General features: G+C 39.3%; 2 protein-coding genes across 3 annotated transcripts; one reads left to right on the top strand and one right to left on the bottom strand.

The window, feature by feature from the left end:
- The first annotated feature begins 207 nt into the window (after nucleotides 1-207).
- cdk5rap1 (CDK5 regulatory subunit associated protein 1) lies at nucleotides 208-10,798 on the top strand. Of its 2 annotated transcripts, none has more exons than XM_028003290.1 (13): nucleotides 208-654; nucleotides 738-841; nucleotides 1,721-1,755; nucleotides 2,752-2,852; nucleotides 2,923-3,136; nucleotides 3,223-3,343; nucleotides 3,957-4,187; nucleotides 4,345-4,442; nucleotides 4,930-4,985; nucleotides 6,323-6,453; nucleotides 6,527-6,673; nucleotides 7,467-7,607; nucleotides 10,088-10,798. In XM_028003290.1, the coding sequence occupies exons 1-13, from the start codon at nucleotides 384-386 to the stop codon at nucleotides 10,181-10,183; spliced, it is 1,746 nt and encodes a 581-aa protein (XP_027859091.1). In that variant the 5' UTR covers nucleotides 208-383; the 3' UTR covers nucleotides 10,184-10,798. The 2 variants fall into 2 exon arrangements, with proteins under 2 accessions (XP_027859091.1, XP_027859090.1); XM_028003289.1 differs by having other exon boundaries at nucleotides 210-654; nucleotides 6,524-6,673.
- Nucleotides 9,762-17,965, bottom strand: LOC114135745 (bactericidal permeability-increasing protein-like). The gene is made up of 16 exons (XM_028003291.1): nucleotides 17,758-17,965; nucleotides 15,770-15,880; nucleotides 15,569-15,683; nucleotides 15,362-15,493; nucleotides 15,128-15,283; nucleotides 14,982-15,045; nucleotides 14,042-14,102; nucleotides 13,870-13,961; nucleotides 13,598-13,774; nucleotides 13,461-13,520; nucleotides 13,210-13,377; nucleotides 13,063-13,130; nucleotides 12,933-12,975; nucleotides 12,789-12,852; nucleotides 11,066-11,142; nucleotides 9,762-10,955 (listed from the first exon to the last, which is right to left on the bottom strand). Exons 2-16 carry the CDS (start codon nucleotides 15,873-15,875, stop codon nucleotides 10,914-10,916), a joined length of 1,425 nt encoding a protein of 474 aa, XP_027859092.1. The 5' UTR covers nucleotides 15,876-15,880; nucleotides 17,758-17,965; the 3' UTR covers nucleotides 9,762-10,913.
- Nucleotides 17,966-22,573: the final 4,608 nt, after the last annotated feature.

The following is a 22,573-nucleotide window of genomic DNA, read 5'->3' as shown; positions in this document are numbered from 1 at the left end:
TAACAATAGTTATCATCTGTTTTGTACTCTTGTAGGTGAATATAGGCTGATTCAAACGCAAAAATCCTTTATCAACATTCTGCTTGTACCTTAAGTTGTAGAGTTTGCGCCCCACTTTCACAGTGGCCACCGTTATTATCTTACCATGGCATTTTATAATTTAGACTGTTGAATAGTTTTGTGACACCGAACAGGAAGTGATTCCTCTTGCTGTGGAAACATCTTCGGCTGCACGTTACGTCGGGAGCTTAAATGACATTTACTCAGCTTGCCCTTTATTTTTGTAACTTAAGGAGTTAAAGAAATTGCGGATATTAGTCCTACGTCTTGCTGAATAAACCAAAACCTCTGAATTTTATTACACAGGAAGCTCTTAAACAAGCATGAGGATTGTAAAGTCCTTTCTTTGCGTCTCCGAACACTTGGCTCCTCTCAGGTGGCTCTCCAAACCCAGAAACTGTTCAAATGCAGCCAGAGCCAGCTCAGGAGAGAAGAACAAAGGTGTCTCCGACAGCTTCAGGAGGCAGGTAGCTTCCGGTCCGCGTTTTCAGGACTTTATTAAATCTCCTCCAGTGACTCTGGCTGTAAATTGCGAACACACCGACGAACATTATCTTTCTGAGGACTTGGGGCTGCTGGGGGACGCAAGGAAAGGTTGGTGGCACCACTGACAGCTTCCGCCAGCTTTCCATTCAGTGGTTTTGGAGTGTGTGTAATGATGGCTTACCTCATTTCAGTGTATTTTGAAACTTATGGATGTCAGATGAATGTAAATGACACAGAAATAGCCTGGTCCATACTGCAGAAGAAAGGCTATCAACGGACAGCTGATTTGAAACAGGTATTTATTATTAAGTTCTAAGTCTTTCCATGAAACAAACTTCCAGAAGCATAGCTAGATCATGATAGTCAGGAAGTTTCTGACCATTTCCTGGTCAGAAATGGTTAAAGGAGGTGTAGAGAGAGATAAATCTTTATTGTCATTGTCACAAGAACAACGAAATTTAAGTTTAAGCAAATCTCATCTCACATATGCACAGTTTGGCACATAAAGCATTTTATACATTGTTCCTGCAGAGGAAAAAAAACTGAAATCTTAGTCATTTGCTTTTTTCTTTTGAAAATCAACTTTACCAATCATCCTTCACATGGCTCTGAGGTTTCCTTATTACTTTGACCGAACAGCATGAGTTTATATAGAAGGAAAATATTTCTTTCATTTCCTGAAAAGTAAAATTCTTTGGAGATACAAGGTTCGTTTTAAACAGTAGCGAATCCATATCATCAACAACTTGACGGTCGTTGGATAAATGACTCAAACCCAGACATCAGCAGGTGTCGGTCATGCAGTCTGGACCAATCAAAATGCAGTACAAAAATTTTAACCACTACAGGGTTAAAATACCTTGTAGTGGGACAGCTGATCACCCTGATGCTAGTACTAATAGTTTTTGCTAGCTTTTCTCAGTGACGTTGCTAACTAGCTACACATGGCAATAACAATGTTATATGAAAATAGGACAATTTATCAATCTTCCTTTAGAGCATTGAGACTCTAAAGGAACATGTTTTCAGAAATGGTTGTCCCTGTGTGTGTGTGTGTGTGTGTGTGTGAGGCAAATGCGAGACTTAAAATTAATGTCAGAGTGGAGATAGAACACAATGTTTTTTTTCACTTTTTAACCCACGGTTTAGTTAGTGTTGTTTTTTTCTCTTCTAGGCAGATGTTGTCCTCTTGGTGACCTGCTCTATCAGGTGAGCTCCTTCAGGTACATATAGTGGACCCCCTGGTATTTGCAGGAGTCATGGACCACCGCCGCCCACAAATTGCTAAAATCCGCAAATACTTGAGACCACTAAAAACACCCATTTTAATCGTTTTAATAACGTAAAACTCGTGTTAAGTCGTCTACAATAAGTCACAAGTATTGACCAGTCGCCATGTTCAAAAGGAATACAATAGAAACTAATGCAGACTGAAGTGGCTGGAGGCAGGAGATGAGCAAGAATAACAATTGTTTTGTAGAAAGAAGTCAAAATACAATTTAACAAAACTATTAATAACAAGCTGGCATAATGTCAATATGTAAACCCTAGTCCTGTTGAATTCAGTGTTTCAGTTAATCCTTCTAATCATCAAAATGTCTTTTTAGTTCACCTTGTTTTCTGTTCAGTGGTTTGAGTTGTTTCCTTGTTTGCGTCAGCAGTGGAGGGATGAAACAAGTTATTTCAGTGAATGTTTGGTTCTGGGTACAATCCAGGAATCCAATCCAGTTTTCTTAATAGGCCAAAAGAAAACTAACCAACAGGTTTCATTTTAACACCAAATATACCTCAATATAGATTAGTCTGTACGGTGGAAACTGCCTTAGCTCTGCCACAGAAGCTAACATCAGCAGTCTTATCTTTGTACATCCAATTGGCGTTAAGGGAAATAAATGGCATTCCTTGATTGGCTGCTTTGCAAATGCCCAGAAATAGAGCGTCAACTAGCATTACGTCAAGGCATTTCAGCTTCCTTAGCTGTATTTTCTTTACATTGTTTTAGATAAACTCAGCGAACAAAAATGCAAACAGGCAAATTTTCCACCAGTAATTTGAAGTTGCTCTCCATAAAAACTTCTGCAATCCCTGAACCACGAAGTTGGGGGTCCACTGTACTCTATTTTGAAAAGCTCCTTATTTGTTCCCATTGTACAAATATACGTCTTTGTGGTCAGATTAACAAAAGCGACGAAACTCTTTCTCTAGAGAAAAGGCCGAACAAACCATTTGGAACAGACTCCAACAACTGACAGCCATGAAGAAGAAACGATTAAAGACCAACTCGCCAGTGAAAATAGGCATTTTAGGTAACGTAACGTACACATCTGTTCGGTTCTCAGATGTTGCAGTAGTATTCAGACAGCTGTGTTTGTCCAGGCTGCATGGCTGAGAGGCTGAAGACTGAGCTGTTGGAGCGGGAGAAGCTGGTGGACGTCCTGGCCGGCCCCGACGCCTACAGAGACCTTCCTCGACTTCTAGCCGCCGCCACCACCGGAGGTCAGCAGGCGAGCAACGTGCTGCTGTCTCTAGAGGAGACCTACGCAGACATCATGCCCGTCCAGCATGCCAGTCAGGGCCGCAGTGCTTTTGTGTACGTTGCTTCTCTGTTTTGTCAGAACTGATCACCCGGATCAGTTCTTAACGGTTTTTTTTTTCTTCCTGTTTTGTTGCTGGCAGCTCCATCATGCGAGGCTGTGACAACATGTGCAGTTACTGCATTGTTCCCTTCACCAGAGGTAGAGAGAGGAGCCGTCCCGTCAGCTCCATCTTGGAAGAGGTTCGGATGCTCTCTGAACAGGTAAATCACGACCCATCACCCAAATCAACCAGCCCTTCTCAGTCCTCTTCTAATGCTCCTGCTGTTGGAGTCGTCCTCCTCCACTCCATTGCCGCTTGTCCCTCACTTCACACGCAACTTCCGTCACCACAAGCCCCCACAAATATGCAACCTGTATCAGAGTGTCCGCGCATCCTTAAAAAGTATGTGATTTCCAGCCACATAGTGTCATTTTATAGCAGAATCAAGTAACTGTGTTACCTTTAGTCGTTCTAAAAATGCTATATGTATCAAATATGACAAAATAAATTTTACTTCCTGATTTAACACTTTGAAATTGGGTGTCTGTCTCTTGAAAAACACCTGCTCTTTCTGAAACCCTCCTTCAAGAAGTCATAACAAAATGGCTCCTCTATGAACCATTTTCATAGAGAACCATTTTCCTGACAAGTATAACATTGTGGGGACCCACTGCTCCTTGTGGGGCCCACAGCCTGGGCACCACAAGGGAAATGCTGTTTTTGGGTTACTTTTAGGACTAAGGTGTGAATTAAGTTTGGGTTAGGGTTAGTCAATGGAAAGTTGCTGCAAAGATAGCGAGACAAACTTGTGTGTACGTGTGTGTATGTGCCAGGGTGTGAAGGAGGTGACTCTGCTGGGTCAGAATGTGAACAGCTACAGGGACACGTCAGAGGTTCAGTTCTGTGGCTCGGAGCGGACCAAGCTGAGCCGCGGCTTCAGCACCGTCTACCGAGCCAAACAGGGAGGCCTGCGCTTCTCCGACCTGCTCGACCTCGTGTCGCGCATTGACCCCGACATGAGGATAAGGTTCACTTCCCCTCACCCCAAGGATTTTCCTGATGAGGTACGCCCCGCACTCGAGGTTCTTTCTGCTTGGAAATGTGTTCCTGTTGATTTCTTGTCAAACACAAAGATTCCACTAGAGAAAATAATACAGTTCTGTTGAGCTGTTGCTATTTAACCCCAGATGGTGAGTTCTGGTGTATGATGGGTTCCTCCAGGTTCTGCAGCTGATTGCTGAGCGACAGAACATTTGTAAGCAGATCCACCTTCCGGCTCAGAGCGGGAGCAACCAGGTCCTGAAGGCCATGCGCCGGGGGTAGGAAATCACTGCTGCCATTTGTAGACCTGTCACAATAGGCAGAAAATCAGTTAATTGCATGATAAATTGAAACTAACTCAATAATTCGATTTGTATGATTTATCATTTCTCTTTTAAAAAAATTATTATTATTTTTTTTACCAAAAACGGAATGACAAAAGTCCTTTCTCTCAACTAGCCCTTTTTTCGAAGGACAATGTTGTTTACAAATAATACATAATTCATTTTAATTGTTGTTTCTGTCATTATGTTTAATGTTCATTAGAATTTGAGAATATGTTCTTGCATTATTTTGCCATTATCATTATATAACTCGAAATGATCTCAAATCAACAATATCATTGTTTATCGCAATAACTTCTGGGACAATGTATCGTCTGTCAGAATTTATTATGATGGCAGGCGTAGCCATTTTAAAATGACAGCTGCAGGATTTTGTTTTATGAAATCTTTTTATATTGGACTCTCTACTTTTTCTGTCCAGTTACACGAGAGAGGCCTACCTTGATCTGGTGGACAATATAAAGCAAATCATCCCAGGTAAGCAACTAGAACCACTTTGATTTATCTTCTGTCACTTTGTATTACTAAATGAGATGTTTATCTTATGGGAATCTGACAATAACTGTACAGAAATTCCATTTATAAGCCAGTTTGATGTGTTTGGGGTCATTGTCCTGCTGGAAGTCTCAAACAGTTACCTTCAAGCCAACCATTAAAAATGTTAAATTATTATGAAATGTATTCTGATGATGACTGCATACTAACATCTGACCTGTGCTTTATGTTGCTTTACATAAATAGGACTCTGTTGTTCTCACAACAAAAATGTTGAATTGCAGTTAAAGTTGTGTAATTCGTTCCGACGCCTTCGCTGCAGGAGGCCGACCTGCAGGAGGCTCCCCATTGGGGAGCGTCGTTTACTGCTGACTCAGCCAATGAGAAGGCAAGAGACGTCAGCGTTTCTGCACTTTTAGAAAACGAATGAAAAGAAAAAGAAATGCTAGAGTGAAATACAGACTGCGCTGCTGTAGCCCTCACACTTCTACAACCGAGAAACGACAGTCTCCAGTTTTGAGCTGCTGCTTCAAAGGAGTTTAAAGATGTTTTATGGTCTGACATTCAAATCAAAGTGCACAAGGAATTACACAGGTGTTTTTTTTTTTTTTTTTGTAAAAATAACTAAAACGATAGTTTCACTAAACGCAAACTAATAATCATAAGCATTAGTTCTGATAACGCAAAGGCGCTCCACACTAACACGGTTTTGAGTTTGAGCTGATGCTAAAGCGTTAACTTAAATTCAAATGATGTCTGCTCTAGAAAGACTCGAGCACCAACGTAATTTTGACATTATAGTTGACATGTTCTATAATGTCCTTAGAAATAAAGTTATTGGGGAGGAAACAGAACGGCTGTGTAAACAGCCTTCACGCTTCAAAAGAAGAGCAGGAACATTAACGTCTAACCTCTTGGAAAATTCTTCATGTCATTAAACAAAACGTCAGTAAAGATGTTGTTTACAAAACAGCCAAGTAAATTAATGTCTTAGTAGTTTTCAGGAACGGTTAACTTTGGGGAAGCTAGGTGTGCAAAATGTTAGCAAAAGTGCTTAGTTAAAAATTAGCTCTGCTATTAGCGCATTAGGGGAAGTGTGCCCAACATATTTTCCTTCAAAGTTAAGGAAGGAAAATAACTTCAAGCTGTTTTTGAGGACAGTAAGCTGATGTACTATTGCATTACAAACAATCATGAGTTCCTCAGAAATCACATGGAACCTTTAATCAGCATTGTGGCGTTGGCTTCATAGTTTTTTGTTTTTTTAATAAGTTTCTGTAAAATCCAATTGACTGGTCATCTACATTCTTGTGTGTCAGACGTGAGTCTCAGCAGCGACTTCATCTCAGGCTTCTGTGGTGAAACGGACGACGACCATCAGCAAACTCTCTCCCTGATCAGAGAGGTGGGCTTCAACGTGGGCTTCCTGTTTGCTTACAGCATGCGAAAGGTAACCTCCTGCTGAACCGCTGCAGTGTCGTGCTTTGCAGTATTTACTCTTCCGTCCCGCTCTCTTTCAGAAGACACACGCCTTCCATCGGCTGCAGGACGACGTGGCGCCGCAGGTGAAGCAGCGCCGGCTAGAGGAGTGCATCGGCGTTTTCAGAGAGGAAGCAGAGAGAGTGAATGCCGCTGTCGTTGGCAGCACGCAGCTGGTGCTGGTGGAGGGAGTGAGTACTTCACTGACTGCATGAAAAAAGCAGAAACTTTTTATGTATCTGATCAGGGTGAAACTTGGTCGTCTTGATCATCTATTTTTGATTCCCCACCCTGTTTAACACCCCTTGACATTTTTCATTTTTTTGTCAGTAAAATCCAAACCTTTGTTGCATTTTATATGTATTTTAGAAAATGAAGGCTCAATAAAATGTATGTCACACTTTTAATATTATTTGTAAAAACAGGGTTGTTTTAATTCCACTTTGCAATTATTATATTGGGTTGGTCTATCACATAACAACAAGATTAAAATACCTTCCTAAAATAATGGCCTAAATAATTTTTTGCCAAATGTGATTATTTTTTTTCTGTAACATGTTTTGGAAAGAAAGAGGGAGAGAGGTTTTCTTTTTCTTTTGCTTTGCCAAAATCAGTTTTGGCAAAGAATGACTTAGGCCATTGTTTTAGGGAGGTGACGATATTCAGTTTGTGGTTGAATCGTGATAAAATCTGAGAAACTACAATCACATTGGATATGTGGATTTAAAACTGTTCACATTAAGATGAACCCGAAAGCAGGACGGTTTCTATTTTATGACTGAAAATGGCTTTGGGATACTTCCTCAGTTGAGCTAAATTCAGGGATGGGGAAATGTGATCTGGATTATCTCTTTCAGAAAAAAATATATTGACATTTCTAATGTGCCTCATTGTGTGCAACAGCAAAAGTCGTGTATCTGTGCAGGGTTACTTTAACCTGTTACCAGGCAACGCCACTCAACTCTGCTTTTCATTTTTATTAAGGAAAGTAAAAGGTCTGCCGAGGATCTGTGTGGGAGAACTGATGGGAACATGAAAGTGATTTTCCCCAAAGAAGATGTTGCCGTTCAGGCTTCTGCGTCCAACACCGCACCGATCCGTGGGGGAGGCTATGTCCTGGTGAAGGTAGGATGGGTTTGCTTTCATCCCCACATATAACTGGAATCTGTTCAGAAACTCAACACAGTTTCATTTAGGTTTAAAGTACAACCAAGCTTATTTAGCAAATGATTTTAGAAGACATAGTTTTGCACAATTTTCTCTGGGGTGTTAAACTACAGTTTCCCAGGGTGCTGTGGTGGCGCAGGGGTTAAGCACAACCAACATATATGACCGTCAACGTGACCGTCACAGGTTCGATTCCTGGCCTGGTGACCTCTTCCGCATGTCTTCCCCCTTCTCTCATTATCCATTTTCCTGTCAATTCACTATCAAATAAAGGCCACTAGAGCCAATAAAACCTTAAAAAAAAACAACTACAGTTTCCTTTGTGACGAGTCTGTAGTAGAGAACGAGAAGCAAATTGATAATTCCATGGTAAAACCTTGAGGTCCAAACCTTTTGTCAATTAAGACCACATGCATTATCAACTGGAATGAACATATACAGTACAGACCAAAAGTTTGGACACACCTTTTAATTCAATGAGTTTCCTTTATTTTCATGACTATTGACATTGTAGATTCACACTGAAGGCATCAAAACTATGAATAACATGTGGAAATATGCACTAAACAAAAAAGTGTAAAACAACTGAAAATAGCCCTTATATTCTAGTTTCTTCAAAGTTTCAACCTTTTGCTTTGTACACACTCTGCATTTTCTTGATGAGCTTCAACAGGTCGTCACCTGAAATGGTTTTCACTTCATAGGTCAACCTGCCCTGTCAGGTTAATAAGTGGGATTTATTGCCTTATAAATAGTCATGAAAATAAAGAAAACCCATTGAATTAGAAGGTGTGTCCAAACTTTTGGTCTGTACTGTATACTGACAGGTTTCAGAGAAACTGGCCACTGAAGGGTGTATTGTTGTCAGGACACTCTTGTAAAAAAAGATCTCTGATCTCTAGGAGTTTTATCATGATTAAATAAAGGTAGAAAGAAAAGAAAAAAAAATCATGCAAAATGATATCAACAGAGCATTGATCCCATCTACTGCACGCTCTGAATCCACCACGTTGCAGCATTCCTGCCCTTATTCACACCCACATAGTGATGAACACACCGCTGATGGACACACACCCAACTTGGCTTGAAGCGAAATGGACATTGACCAGCTAGCGTGAGACTTGCCAATGGAAAGGTCTCACCACGTTATGGAGGGCATTATCCATGAACAGGCCCCAATAGGGTTTGGTTCCCCTTTGCTACCAAAATAACCCTGAGCTGTTGAGGCATGGATTCCTCTAAGCCTCTGAAGTTGAGCTGTACTATCTGGTGCCAAGACATCGGCAGCGACATTTTAAGTCAGCGGTCACAAACTGTATTCCTCGAGGGCCAGAGTCCTGCAACTTGTAGATGTCTCCCTTGTCCTACACTCTTGAAGTCAATGGAGAAAATGCCTCACTTGCATGAGGTCCATCTCTACACTACAGTGCGCTGCCAATATCAGAGCCGGGTGTGCTGAAGCATAGAGGCATCTGAAAGTTTCAGGACTTCGGCCCTTGGGGCCTGGAGTTTAAGTCTTGTAGATTGTGAGGAAGGATCTCCATGGATTGGACTTGTTTGTCCAGCACATCCCAGAGACATTCGATTGGTATGGTCAGAATGTAGAGGTCAAGTCAACACCTCCAAGTCTTGGCTGCCTTCATCAAACCATTGAAGCATTTTTTCTTTGTGGTATAGAGCATTATTCTGCTGGAAGCCACAGCCGATAGGGAACAATTTCTACACTGATTGATCTGCAGCTGTGCAGCTCAGACTGAAGTATTTGTGTTGGAACTAGCTTTATCCTTTTCAGTAATTTGGCCTACATTAGTTTATCAGATTGGACCAAACTGGCTAGCCTTCATTCCCAATTTTATCTATAAGCTTTGGACTGTTATGGTAGATGTGACCACTTCAACATTTTATAATAACTGCAGTATTAGAGATGCTGTAAGGGTACCCTTTAAAATGAGTCAAACTCGCTCAAATCCAACACACAAACTTTGAAGAGAAAATGTTCATTTGCTGTCTAATACATCCCACCCACTAACTTAGGGGACAATCAGTGTTACTCATTGTATCTGTCAGTGGTCATAATAAAATGCTCCCACAATAAAAAAAATAAATTTCAAGTTAAGATGATGACAAACATTTATTAGAACCAATTTAATCAATTCTGCATTGAACATAACAAGAGATACAATGATTACAAGTTTTTTGTCAGTAATTTGACATCTTAGTTTTTACAGTAAGAAAAAATCCTTGAAATGTAGAATTAAATGCTTGAATGTCATTTTCCTATTGAAATGTACAATAAAAAACAACAATTTGAGTGGAAGTATTTGCTACACCTTCTACATTTTCATTCTGGTCCATGTTGCATCTGTACAGCTGGATAATCTGACATGTCAGTAGTTTGGTTTCTGCTACATTCAGTCTGACGTCTTCTGTCTGTGTAGATCCTGTCAGCCGGCTCCCAGAGCCTGAGGGGCCGGGCCCTCAGTCACAGCTCCCTGATATCAACACCGACCCCCCGCTGTGATGGATACAAGTGAGGTCACACTTGTATCATTAAACCACTATTTAATATTCAACTTTATACGCTTTTATCATCAAGAATAGTTGTATTTATTTGACTAAAATCCAGTTATTTATTATGATAAATAATCGTTTAACTATTGCCTGTGTCTGGTTTCTATTTTCTGTCCCCCTCAATGAATTTGATTGATTGGTTGCAGTGACAGCGTAAGGCTCCAAGTCCTCAAGGTCCGCTGCCCTGCAACTTTTAGATGTGCCTCTGCTGCACCACCTGAATAGAATAATTAGGTCATTAGCAAGATTCTTGAGAACTGATCTACACAAGAAGGAGGTCATTAAGTCATTTCATTCCAGTATTTTGTACCTGTGGCACATCTAAAAACTGCAGGACAGCGGCCCTTGAGGACTGGAGTTTGACACCTGTGCTGTAAGAAGATTCTGCAGGAGAACTGTTCAGATCAGCACATTCACAGAATCATTTCACTAAGATGGAAACTTTCAAACAGAATTTAGCTAAAGTCTTCAGCTGAAAGGTGCTGCAGTCTGCTTTGGAAGGAGTGAACTGTTCCTGAAAAGGAATAATAGAGGGCACCAGTTCCACAAATATCTCATTACAGTTTTTAAGAGAGAGAGAAAAAAAATCAAGCAAATGTAGAAAAACAACTCCAAAATGAAAATGATTTTGACAACGGTATAAAAAAAGGGAAAAAAAACAGTGTATTCTACTTGTCTTTGGTTTTTTGCAGTTCAATCCGTGAAGTTAACATCTGTCCCGATCAGCATGTAATCCTGCAAATAAAACAGAAAAAAAAGGTTTATCAGAAATCAGTGGGTTTTAACAGTTTTATGTAGAATCTGATCTCTGCAAAAGTCAAAACAGAAAATATCACGTCTCTAACCTTCATTATTTGAAGCTGGGGGTTCACAAGGTTCATTTTTCCGAGTGCAGGAAGTGGGTAACCCTTATCGAATTGAACTGTAAAAGAAAAATCAAGTTGGGTACAAATCAAATCACAAACCTTTCATCCTGAAGACAGTTATTCATATAAATACAACCACTGAGTTGTTCATGTCATGTATGGAAATCCTTATATAACATGTCAATTCATTAAAAACCAAGTTTCCTACTTTCTGAGACGAGTTAACTAGCTTAGCAACAGCGCTAACATTAAAGACAAACTTGCTAGCAAGCTGAGCTAACCCTGAGGCAGTCAATGTTACCTAAACATAATGTTTGACAGAAAAAAATAGAATGTCTTTTCACTGATATTTTATGTTGATCACAAACCAGTTCTTACTTCTTAACATTCACAACAAACGGACAGAAAATAGTAAAAAAGTAATTACTTTAGCTGAGTAAACATATTTTAGAAGCCATTTTGATTTTTTTTGTACTTAGCTGTTAAACTTAATACAAAGGCATACTAATTATGATTGCTTTTACAGATTTATACATTTTCTACCAGGCAGTGGTAACACATGTTAACACCTTCACGTGTTAATACAGGTTTGAATGAAGACTATAGCAATACTACAAAAGTATTTAAAGGTCCACTATTTCACATGTCTCTGTCCTTCCATTTGGGTAAGAACACTAAACACTGGAACTGATAAACAAAATAAACAAACCAACCAAAAACAAAAATAAAATGGATTCTCCATTAACAAAAAAACTAAACATAAAGCCAAAGTGGAAATAAATTCCACTTGCATTCAACCAAAAGAGTGCAGATTATGAAGTCTGTATATTATGTTGCCCTTCAGTAATAATTAGATTTAAATAGAGAAAATGGGCACATCGACTACCTGATGCAATAGTTCACACTACACGATTTTTTGCTCCTATTTTTCCCCTTACATGATCTTTCTAAGATTGTGTGGTGTGTTACGGTCTAAATCAGGGGTTTTCCCAACTGGGAGCGTTAACTCAGCCTGTTGAATGTGACAGGTAGCCAATCAGAAAGGGTGGATTCTGAGGGGATATTACAGAGAGGAATCCCAAACAGCTGACAGGCGGCAACCGAAGTCCAGCTGACATTGGAGATGATATGTGGAAACAACATTAATGTTTATTCAACATGCAAAGAATATAGAAATGACAAGGGGAGGAGATGGAGCGAAATTGCTACCGCAGTTGATAAACCCAGTAACTTTTCAATAGGTTCTAATGATTTTCATTCAGTCAGAACTGACACTAGCCACATGCATTGCAGGTAGATTGTAGCAAAGCATTGATTAATGCCTGGTTTTAAAATTAGTTCACTGAACTTGTAGCCATTATTTTGTGCCCATTGTTGGACACCACACGGCAGGACCGAACCGATAGAACCATTATACCAAGAATTTCTGTGGGTAATGTGTTGTCTGTCAGGTTTTGAAAATGGGCCGACAATCGGCCGACAGCTCTAAGATCGTGTCGTGTGCGCTGGGCTTTACACTAAGGAAATGAGGAAGGGAGGGTCAGTGGAGAGCACCGGAGTTTAGCCTTTTTTCATTCAGTGTCATTAACAGAAAGAGAAAAAGGCTGGAAGAGACGATAATGCCGATAATTAAAATGACGTCGATAGTTTTAATTTATCGTACATTGATTGATTTATCGTTTATCGCGACAGGCCTACTTACCATTAACTATGGGTATCACTATCACTTTGAGGACCATTCGGAGCACACTGTCAAGGACGCCGACCTGTAATCCAAAAGCAGACTTTTAGCTTGACTTTGACTAGAGGGTCCTTACAGAGACTCATCAGGAAATGGAGATCTTACCTGAAACTGTCCCACATAGCTGGTTCCTACAGACAGTTTCATCCTACATAAGCAGAACAATGGTAGAACTGATTGAACATCCATTCAGAGAGCTTAAAGGAGCATTTCCTGGCATCTTTGAGCAACTCACTGGTTGAGAGTGAGGCGTCCGGCAATGTTCAGTCCTCTGACGTACACGTCGGCGCTCACGCTGCTTTCCTACCGAGGAAACATCAGAAATATTTACATTTTTTTTCTCCTTCCAATCAATGATTTTTCATCTTGTAGTGTGACGTACCAAGTTCAGGACGAAAAGAGGGGAAAGTGTGCCGTTGGGTTGGATGGCGTACGCCGTCATCGTGGCAGTGGCCACAGCGGTTGCATTTTTGGGCTGGAAAGTGATGGTGGGACTGTTGTTAGCCCTCAGCAACAGCTTCATCATCAGACCTGGATACTGCTTTGCAATCTGACAAAACAGAAGCAGATCCACGTTGCAGTGCATGCCATCGACGATTGCTTTCCTCAATAAATCCTTGAAATGTTCCTCACCTGTGGGATGAAGACTCCGAACGTTTTGGTGTTGAGTCGGAATGGAGAGCCTTTGGGGACCTGTTTGGGACGGAGCAAGGAATGTTGTTACACAAGTGGGATTTTGTGGGCTCGGAGGACAGTGAACTGTGGCGCACCATGTCGTCTGTGATGTACAGGCTGAGGACTCCAGCTTTGTTGTACACGAAACCAGCAGAGTTGGCGGTGAAGGCGGACAGGCCCATGTACAACATGTTGTTGTTCTGGGGTGGAAGGGAAAAGGCTACAGGGGTGAACGGAGGCTCCTGGTGCTTCCCAATGTTGTAGAACTGACCCTATAAATAGAAATAAAAAAATAAGTGATCTTGAATTTTAAAAAAAGGTGTATAATTAAGGCTTTAAAAATGCCCCGTCGTTCACAATTCTTTACCTTCAAGTTCAGATCAAGAGACGATTGTGAAATAACTGGCGATGACACCATGGAATATTCAATCTCTGCGTATTTGTCCACCTTGGCCAGCACTGCGACAAGACAGAGATGTTAACGAACATTCTGGAACAGAAGCATATATCTTCATTAAGGGCAAAAGGAAAAGCTTTACCATTGAGTGTTTGCAGCTTAGGGTTTAAACCGGTAACTGTCTTGTCCACCAGAGGGCAGATCTGCAACAGGAAAGAAGAGGAATAACGATTCTCAATTCTTCCTGAACAAAAAGCTGTTTGAAAATCAATTTCTACAGAACTATGAGCAATAAATTGCTAAGAATGTTTGGTTTATGAATTAATGGTTTGATTGTTATTAATATAGGGTACAATTATAAAATAAAGTTTAACTTTATTCAAAAGTCAAAATTTTGACTTAAAACTATTTTTTGTAACTAAATCTTTCACACATTCCTGTAGTGAAAATGTTTTGTGGAAAACCTTTTAGCTGCTTTGCTTTTCATGTTCAAGTTTCCTAATTGTTGACCTGGAAGTTCCCCGCCTCCTGTCCTTCGATTCCAACTGGACTGGTCAGTTTTTATTAGAAGAAACACCTTGAAATGATGTGTAATCGGTACAGAAAGCCAATTGATGTGGAAGCAATATGATGGTAATGGGAGTGAATATAGGATCTGCCTCAAAACTCAGTTAAAGACGAAAAGAGATATTTACTGCTGGATGACTCAAACAAAATGGATCACTCTGATTAAATGTAACCTGGTCAAAGTTGGTTGTTGAGCGTTTATTTTAACTCGACATGTAAATCTCGCCAGACTACAACCTCAAACTACAATGATCTGAATAGGATTTATGTGATAGAACAAAAGTAGTGCATAAATGTGAAGTTGTAGAAAAATATTGATTGCTTAAACTTTCTTTAAAAAAAATTTAATTAATCTTTTAATCCAACTCAAAATATTGCAATCCTTTGTGTTGCTCTGTGACATAAGCTGCCATCTGAACTTTGAACTTTGGGTTTGAGTTTAAGGGGAATGAATATTGCTCTATGAATTCAGAAAGTGATGGTAGATATGAGCGTCTTGGCTGCTTCGGCCTCACCTGTTTCTGCAGAGCGTTCCGTAGAGCCTTGTTTATGAACTTGCTGAAGAGATTGTAGAGCCAGCTGAAACAGACAACCACAGCACTTATTAAGAGTTCTGCAGCGTTAGTTTGCAGTAATGTTCCCTCACGGTTTTCCTCTTTACCTGGCTCCACCATGGAACTTGACTTTAGCACTGGCCACATTGGCTACGCAGTTGGTACTGCTGACCACCGGCCGACCCGTCGCGTCACTTTTCACGACGACACTCGTGCTGATTGTGAGTCCATTGACATTCACGTCAAAAGAGCCGCTGTCCTTTCTGTTTGGGAGAGATCCACAGAGGGGTCAGCGCTGGAGGAAGGGGCTTCATTTCGTGTCTGAGACGGTCTTTACTCACATTATTCTGAGGTACTTGACCCTCCAGTTTCCATTCAGATTCATGAAGGCGTCTCCGATGGTCAGCCTGACCCCGGTCCCCGGCACCAGAGCCACCGCAGACCTCGGCAACCCCACGTTCACCAACCGTATGCTGGAACAGACGGTTTCAGGACAGTTGGTCTCAGTTTTTCACAAAATGTAGAGTGGTTAGTGAAGAATGCCTTACTTTGTGAGACTGTACTGGACTTTGCCAATGGGAGACACCCTTTCTGAGCCGGAAAAATCTGGAATTTGGATAGATTTAAATTTCTCCTGCATGGCGGCGATGCCCAGTTGTTTCCCTGGAAACAGAAGAAAATTGATGGTTGTGACAAAGAAACAAGGGAGAAGTCTTATCACATTAGGATGCTTTGGCTGTAAAGCTTACCATATTGGAGGCCTTTATCGGTCAGCCTGACCGTCACGCCCGGGTTGACGCTCAGTGTGGTGGAGGCAACCGCCAGCAGGACCAGCAACAAGGACAGAGCAGACATGACTTCTGGGAAACACACAGGAAGAGCATTCCTATATGAACTAATGTTTGGTTGATGTTGCCACATCCTGAAAGAAGTGTGTTTGCTTATGTATTTTCAAATTCACTTATATTTATCTATGCTCTCTTGGAAAAAAAGCAGTGGAGAAAAAAGTTAAAGCTTTTGTTTTAACATAAACTGGATTTATCATGACAAAAATAAATAAAAAATCTTATCATGACAAGACATTTTTCACAAAACATGACAGACAATAAATCCTCTCCCCCTTTTTGTGAAGGATATTCATTAAATAAATCCAGCCTGCCTTGCTTAGAGGAGCGGATACAACAGAATTACTTAGTTTCACAGACAAACAGCTGCACTGAATTCAGAACTTTACTGAAATAATGCATTTTATAACTTACAAACATCATAAACTGCAAGTAAATAAAACTGCAGTGTTCTCAATATGGTTGGCATTCTTGTATTTGAAAGAAATGCCTGTTTTCCACTGGACAGAACCACATGACCGTCGTTAAGTCGGCCTGAGACTCGGTGTTATTAAATTAGGCTGCGAGTCGTTCTTGGTTCACTTCAAATGAAGAATGTTTGAATCAGAGCAGAAAAACGTCCCTTGCTGGATGTTTTAGGACAGAGTGTGTTGAGACGCAGACAGAAGCCGGTCCAAGTGACCCGGAGACCTCAGACCAGAGACCTCAGACCCAACGGTCAGTTAAAGTCCTTCTGCTTCAGCTCGCCCAGAACCAAACAACTGGATCATTACCAGCTATGATGAGAAAGTCATCAATTTTTGTTTTTTTTACAGTTAAATTCTAGTTTATCTAAAACATCTGAATGCAAACATTTGTCATATGAATTGGGCAAGAAATAGAGAGAAGAACTAATTGTGGTTTTAGTATGTTAGCTTAAAATCTTGACCCTTGAGCCCTTCATGCTAAGCTAATAGGACAGTCGAAGTGTTGCTGCTGACATGTTGAATGTGTTTTTTTTTATTGTTTACATTATTAAGAGGCAATATGGATTTATTTATTTCTGGTACTGGAACTATAAAGAAAGTGTTTGGATTTATTTCAATACATTATATGAAGTTGTAATTTTCTCTAACGTTTGTTTCAGAAGATTGTCATGCACACATTTAGGAAATATATCTACATTTCCTCCTGAGATGCAAAATATAGGTTGGGGGATAGGAGGACATATTTTGATGCGACACCAGGAAGTTAAAGGAATCCAGCAGTGATGAAGGAATGAAACTTGGCTTTGGGGGAAAGCATCCAAAAATTTCTCCTTTTAAATAACTGAGAATATGGTTTGTTTTAAATGATTTTTTCAGTGTCATTTTGTTCTGTAGTTATGATTTGCTGACTGAACCTAGGTTTATTTATGTATTTATTTACTGTTGTTTCTTGTAGGTGGTCCTGTTATCTGCATGTTCACTGTTAGTCAGTGATGTTTTGTTATCCTTAGTTGTTTTTTAAAGTTGAACTCATTTTGTAATTTTTGTAATTATTTGCTCTTAGGTAAATTTTGTCAGCTACATTTAGAAAATTAAACAAAGGTATATTTATTTTATACATATTTATCTTTCTGTCTTATTGCTTGGTCCTTGAAATGGGATGAAAAAACTTTCTAATTCTATAAGCTCCATTATAATTAACCACATCCTTCCTGTTTCTAGCATAGAAACAAATAAAGTGGCATAAATTCAATGTAAAGTTGAATCTTGTCATAATCTATACATACTTTACCTATTGTTGCCAAAAAAGGCTTAAAAAGCATAACTTTTTGAAAAAAATGTTTTTGAAAATTGCTCAAGTTTTTGGACTAAAAATGAAAATTTTTACACTCTGTCATCCAAATAAAAAAAACAAACAAGTCTTACCTGAAGCAGTGGGTCAGCAGCAGCAAATGATTCTTCCTTCCCCGACACTCTGACTGTTTACAAGCCTGACTGAGAGAGGAAGAGCAACACATGGCCTCTAATATACACCCTGATGCAGGAAGTTGAACCTGCGGAGGGACCCGCCCACCGGCCTGAAGCAATCACGGGTTTTCTTTCTGGCTCATCTGAGTGCTGCTTAGGCAGGTCTGAAACCTGGGCATGTTTACACAATTTAAATGTTTACATATTTCTCTCTCTCTATCCATATAATTCATGTGTTTTATTCTTTGTTCCCACCTGCAGTTCCAGTAAATGAAAACATAATAGACTATAAAAAGTTCCTCTTTTTTCCCTGCCTGTTTAGTTCTGTTTGTTTGGTTTGGTGAACTGGATGACAGTAGAGGAACTAAAGACTGTGAACTTGCTTTGTGAAACTGCTCTCATGGTTTGAATGTGTGTGAAGTCGGCCTCTGTACATTCTTCAGCTCTATACACTTCAAACACATGTTCAAGGTTAGCAGTGCAAAAATGTGCCTGAATAAATATCAATATATTAAAGTATAATGAAGAAAATTGTGACATGCTATTTGTTTGTGAAGCTGTGACCCTGGGATGATTGCTTGAGGTTTGTTCGTATATTTTTATAATGCTAAACAAGCAAATGATAGTGAAACAATTGACATTAAAAGTACATTAAACGACCCCAAAGTGAACAAACACATATAATCCAAGAATAAATAATAAAATAATAGAAAGACCTATCATGCTTTGCTAAAGGTATTGTGGAACAATCAAAAAGGAAAATTCTGCATAAATCAGTGCCAACGTCTTTTTTACTTGAGATGAAGGACCTGGTAGAACATTGATGACCCATCATCAAACATTTTATTAATATTTTCAGTTGGAATATGATTATTTCAATGATGTAGTTCAAACAGGACACCTGGTACACAAAGTGATACATTTCAGAAGTGTTTTTTTATTATTATGAATTTTTTTTTGTAGCTGGTGAAAACCCCAAATTTCTTAAAATATTAGCTATTAAAACCAATGAAAAAAAAGTGTGTGTGTGTGTGTGTTTTATCACCATCCCCTCCAGGCTGCAGGCTGTTGCTATTTTTTCAGCCACATTTTTTTCATCCACTCAACTTTTCATCAATATACTGGAACAGAGAACTTTGTGAACAGGAAGCATCTAAACCTCAGTGGGCTTCTGTTGTTATGGAAACAGTCTGCTGGACAACTATCAAGTCAGCACAAATATGGTTTTGTGAAGAATCCGTAGCCACTAGTTGCTAAAGAAGCTAGCTGTTCATAGTGAAACATAATATTTGGGAAGTTGTGTCAATGGAAAACGTGACCAATAAAAAATATGGCTTTTATTTTTATCAGTTTAATTTTCTAATAAGCCTACATTTGAATTTTTTTATTACTTGTGATCTATAATCATTAAAAGGAAAAAGAAGAAGAAAACTCTTAAAATATGTCACTCTCTGAGTTATGACTATTTGTCTTCCTCTTTCTGAATAAGATTAGTGAAATAAATAAAAAATCTACTTTTTAATGATGTTATTAATCATTGATATGCTCCTGCATTTGGAGTCTTTTATTATGTTACGTTATTTTTGTGCTCACAGTCGGTTGGGAAACTCCATTTGAAACCAGCCCAACATCCTGGAACAAAACATTCTGCTGCTCCGGCCGCATTCCTAACGCATCCATTGTCACCATCATCATCATCGCTGAGACTTTTTTCTCTTCTGCATCAGCTGTTGCCAAGAGCGAATGTGTTTTGGACTTTCCTTTAATGCTCATGTTGTAGCAGATTTAGAAGAATGAGCTAAAAAAATCTCAGCAAAATTATAAGATTGAAGTTTTAGGAGGTCAAAGATCAAGTTGACCTCCTAAGAGCTACAAACATGTTATATTTCAAACTGGACATTATAAGGAAGTAACAGACTTTTTGTTGCACCCGTTTCCCCCCCCAGTTTTGTTAATCTCTTTTGTTTTAGTCTACTGTACATATGGATTTGTTTTCTGCTTTATTATGCTTTCATTTTCATGTGCAGCGGCTGAAAAAAACAATAAAAAAACCACTATTGCACAAGTGCCAAGTGTTTCCAGTAACAGCAGGCAACCAGAGATTTACAACTTCCTGGGTTCCTCGTGACCTGCAGGATCAGAACCCGTTCTGATGGGAGCCGAGGAATCCTGCATGAAGTCAGAAAGCGTTGAGTTACAGGCCATGTTTCAGTCAAAGCCTCATCCAGGTTTTGGAAATTACTGCAGAGATAATGACCAAACTGAAGAAATCCTGGATTTCTTAATCTGTGGTACAACACATTGCGAAAAGCAGAATGTCTGCACAAGCACCGAAGGTCAGCAATGTACCATTGTCTTTTGTTTTTTCCCCCAAAACACAAAGAAAGCTAACTACACTCTGACCTTCTGCAAATGATTTAGAAAACAAATACGTATGAGCTGCTAACAGTGCCAAGAGGGAAGGACATCTTAGAGTTGGTCATTTCTGGTCTGACCTGAATTCACTGAAAGGTTTCCATCTTTTTCCAGTTATGAATAATTTCTCCTGGTAAATGATTGGCTGGGGAACGAATGTTGGGACCCGATTACGTCCCTTCACAGACCAATGGGCACCAACTTATTTAACATTTAAGAATTGGGCTCACCCCCTGATTTTGAAAACTTTTACAAGTAATTTCTATTTGCTAAATGCCACAATAGTGAAAGATAATATGTCAGGGATTTATTTTGATAATTCTAGTTGTCCTAAGATAAGTTTAGTTTAACTTCAATTGCGTTTCTGTTGACTTTGAAATTGTGCAAATTGGAATAACGGAAATAAATTTGCTTAATGGAAACGCGGCAATTTCCAAAACAAAACAAAATAGTCTGGGCCTCCCTTCTTAAGCTGCTACCCCCGAGACCCGACCCTGGCTAAGTGGAAGAAGATGGATGGATGGATGGAAAACAGAATATGTTTTTCAATAAAACTTCTTGTGCTAGGATGAGGAATTTTTCAGCTGTGTCAAATTTTGTATATGCTGTAAAATTGCAATAGGAATACTTTATTAAATCACACAATCAACAACCAGATGTTACTACTGGAGGAAATGCTCTTCATCCTCTCAAAAGTTCCTAAAAGAAGAGTGCAGCGTGTTGTACTAGCCGTGTTTTTGCACATTTATATGAAAGCTAGAGCCAAAATAATCAATGTTTGTTTGATCAGTCAGGGCAGGTTGGCTAATTCATCCAGACAGCAGACCTGAGATCCTTCTTACAGCCAGGGCTGTTTTGGACATCCTGCTTTTTAAAACCCTAATGCTTGGAGGCGTCCAGACAGTCTTGCACTTCAGACAGGGTCCAGCCTCTCCTACCTCCGGGCTGTTCGCAGCCGGATCAAAAACAGAGAGCACCTTCCCTGTTTCTGTCTCCACCAGAGCGCAGAGCTCACCCTGAGAGCCGAAGAGCTGCAGAGGAAGGCTGGAGTTCTCAATACACCTAAATGTACCACCTTGACTTTTTCAGACATGGACTGTTAGTTTATTATTATGCTGGGGCCCTGACAGAGTTATATTATTATCTAGATATAGTGGAAATTATTATGTTATGTAGTTTTGTGTCTTTGTTGCCACTTCTTTACTGTTTCATTTGTTTTTAATGTTGTAAAGTGTCCTTGGGTGTTCTGAAAGGCGCTGTCAAATAAAACGCATTATTATTATTATTATTATTATTATTATTATTATTATTATTATTATTATTATTATTATTATTATTATTATTATTATTATTATTGTATACAACTCATCTATCTACTGGTAGATAGATGAGTATAACCGGTAGAGAAACGGTTCCTTTCTGCCCTCTGGTGGTTAACAGGGAGTTTGGACATGTGGACGGCAGCCATGCACGTTCATACAGATATGTTTAGAAAACATTTTTATATCGTGTAAAATTGCAACATTTCTTGAAAACTTCACAAAATAAAAGCTTGAAAGATTTTATTCCATGTGTAATAAATCTCTGTAAAAAGAATGTTTAAATTTCTGAGATGACTGGCATGAAATATTGCACTTTTACACAATATTCCAAGTTTTTTAGTGGTACCAGTAGAAATGAGTTACTTTAACAGACAGTCTAGTCAAATTCTTTATTTTTTTATGGTTGTGGGGATTTTTACAATCCCATTCAACAAATCAAAATATTATTGAAACGCCAATTAATTTTTGGAACTTTATCACTAAGTGAAAACCCTTACATGGATTATTTACATAGATGTTTGAAAACCTTTATTTCTGTTACTTATGATTTCCTACTTTCAAAAAATGCATATCTAGTCGTTTTAATAAATGAGTAAACTTCTCTCCCAGAACTGAATGGACCTTACCACAGGGGCCGCTTTTCATTGGCTGATGCCCATTCTACGTGGTCACGTGGTGGCCGTCTCACAAACACAGCTTCCCGTTAGCTAAGTACAGCATAATGGCAGTAGCTACTGATACAACTTCTACACCTTGAAGCCTGTCTGCTACACAGTCTTACGTTAGCTAAACAGATCAATATGCAATGTGTCTGTATCTGACATACACTAAAGATTTTATTTTAGCAGAAAAGGCTTTGGACTAAACTGTTACTCGTGTTAGCCACGCTAGCACCAAGTACAGTGTACACTCAAAAAAATGAACTTCGGGGGTTATTACATTAACAAAAGAATATCATGTACTTTTAACACAATAATTTTATGTTTGAAACGAAAACGTGATAAAATCATGTTGGATAAACAAGAAATTCAACAACT

The sequence above is a fragment of the Xiphophorus couchianus genome, chromosome 20 (assembly GCF_001444195.1).
Source record: "Xiphophorus couchianus chromosome 20, X_couchianus-1.0, whole genome shotgun sequence".
Lineage (NCBI taxonomy): Eukaryota > Metazoa > Chordata > Actinopteri > Cyprinodontiformes > Poeciliidae > Xiphophorus > Xiphophorus couchianus.
Note: the sequence above shows the minus strand (reverse complement) of the source record. Positions and strands in the feature narration are given on the sequence as shown.

Excerpts from the sequence above, each read along its gene's own strand:
- cdk5rap1 (XM_028003289.1), top strand. The coding sequence starts at position 384 with ATGAGGATTGTAAAGTCCTTTCTTTGCGTCTCCGAACACTTGGCTCCT. Across the intron at positions 842-1,720 it reads GGACAGCTGATTTGAAACAG|GCAGATGTTGTCCTCTTGGT; the intron begins GTATTTATTATT and ends TTTCTCTTCTAG. Across the intron at positions 3,137-3,222 it reads CAGGGCCGCAGTGCTTTTGT|CTCCATCATGCGAGGCTGTG; the intron begins GTACGTTGCTTC and ends TGTTGCTGGCAG.
- LOC114135745 (XM_028003291.1), bottom strand. The coding sequence starts at position 15,875 with ATGTCTGCTCTGTCCTTGTTGCTGGTCCTGCTGGCGGTTGCCTCCACC. Across the intron at positions 15,046-15,127 it reads AAGTTCCATGGTGGAGCCAG|CTGGCTCTACAATCTCTTCA; the intron begins GTAAAGAGGAAA and ends TGTCTGTTTCAG. Across the intron at positions 13,378-13,460 it reads TCGGAGTCTTCATCCCACAG|ATTGCAAAGCAGTATCCAGG; the intron begins GTGAGGAACATT and ends CTGTTTTGTCAG.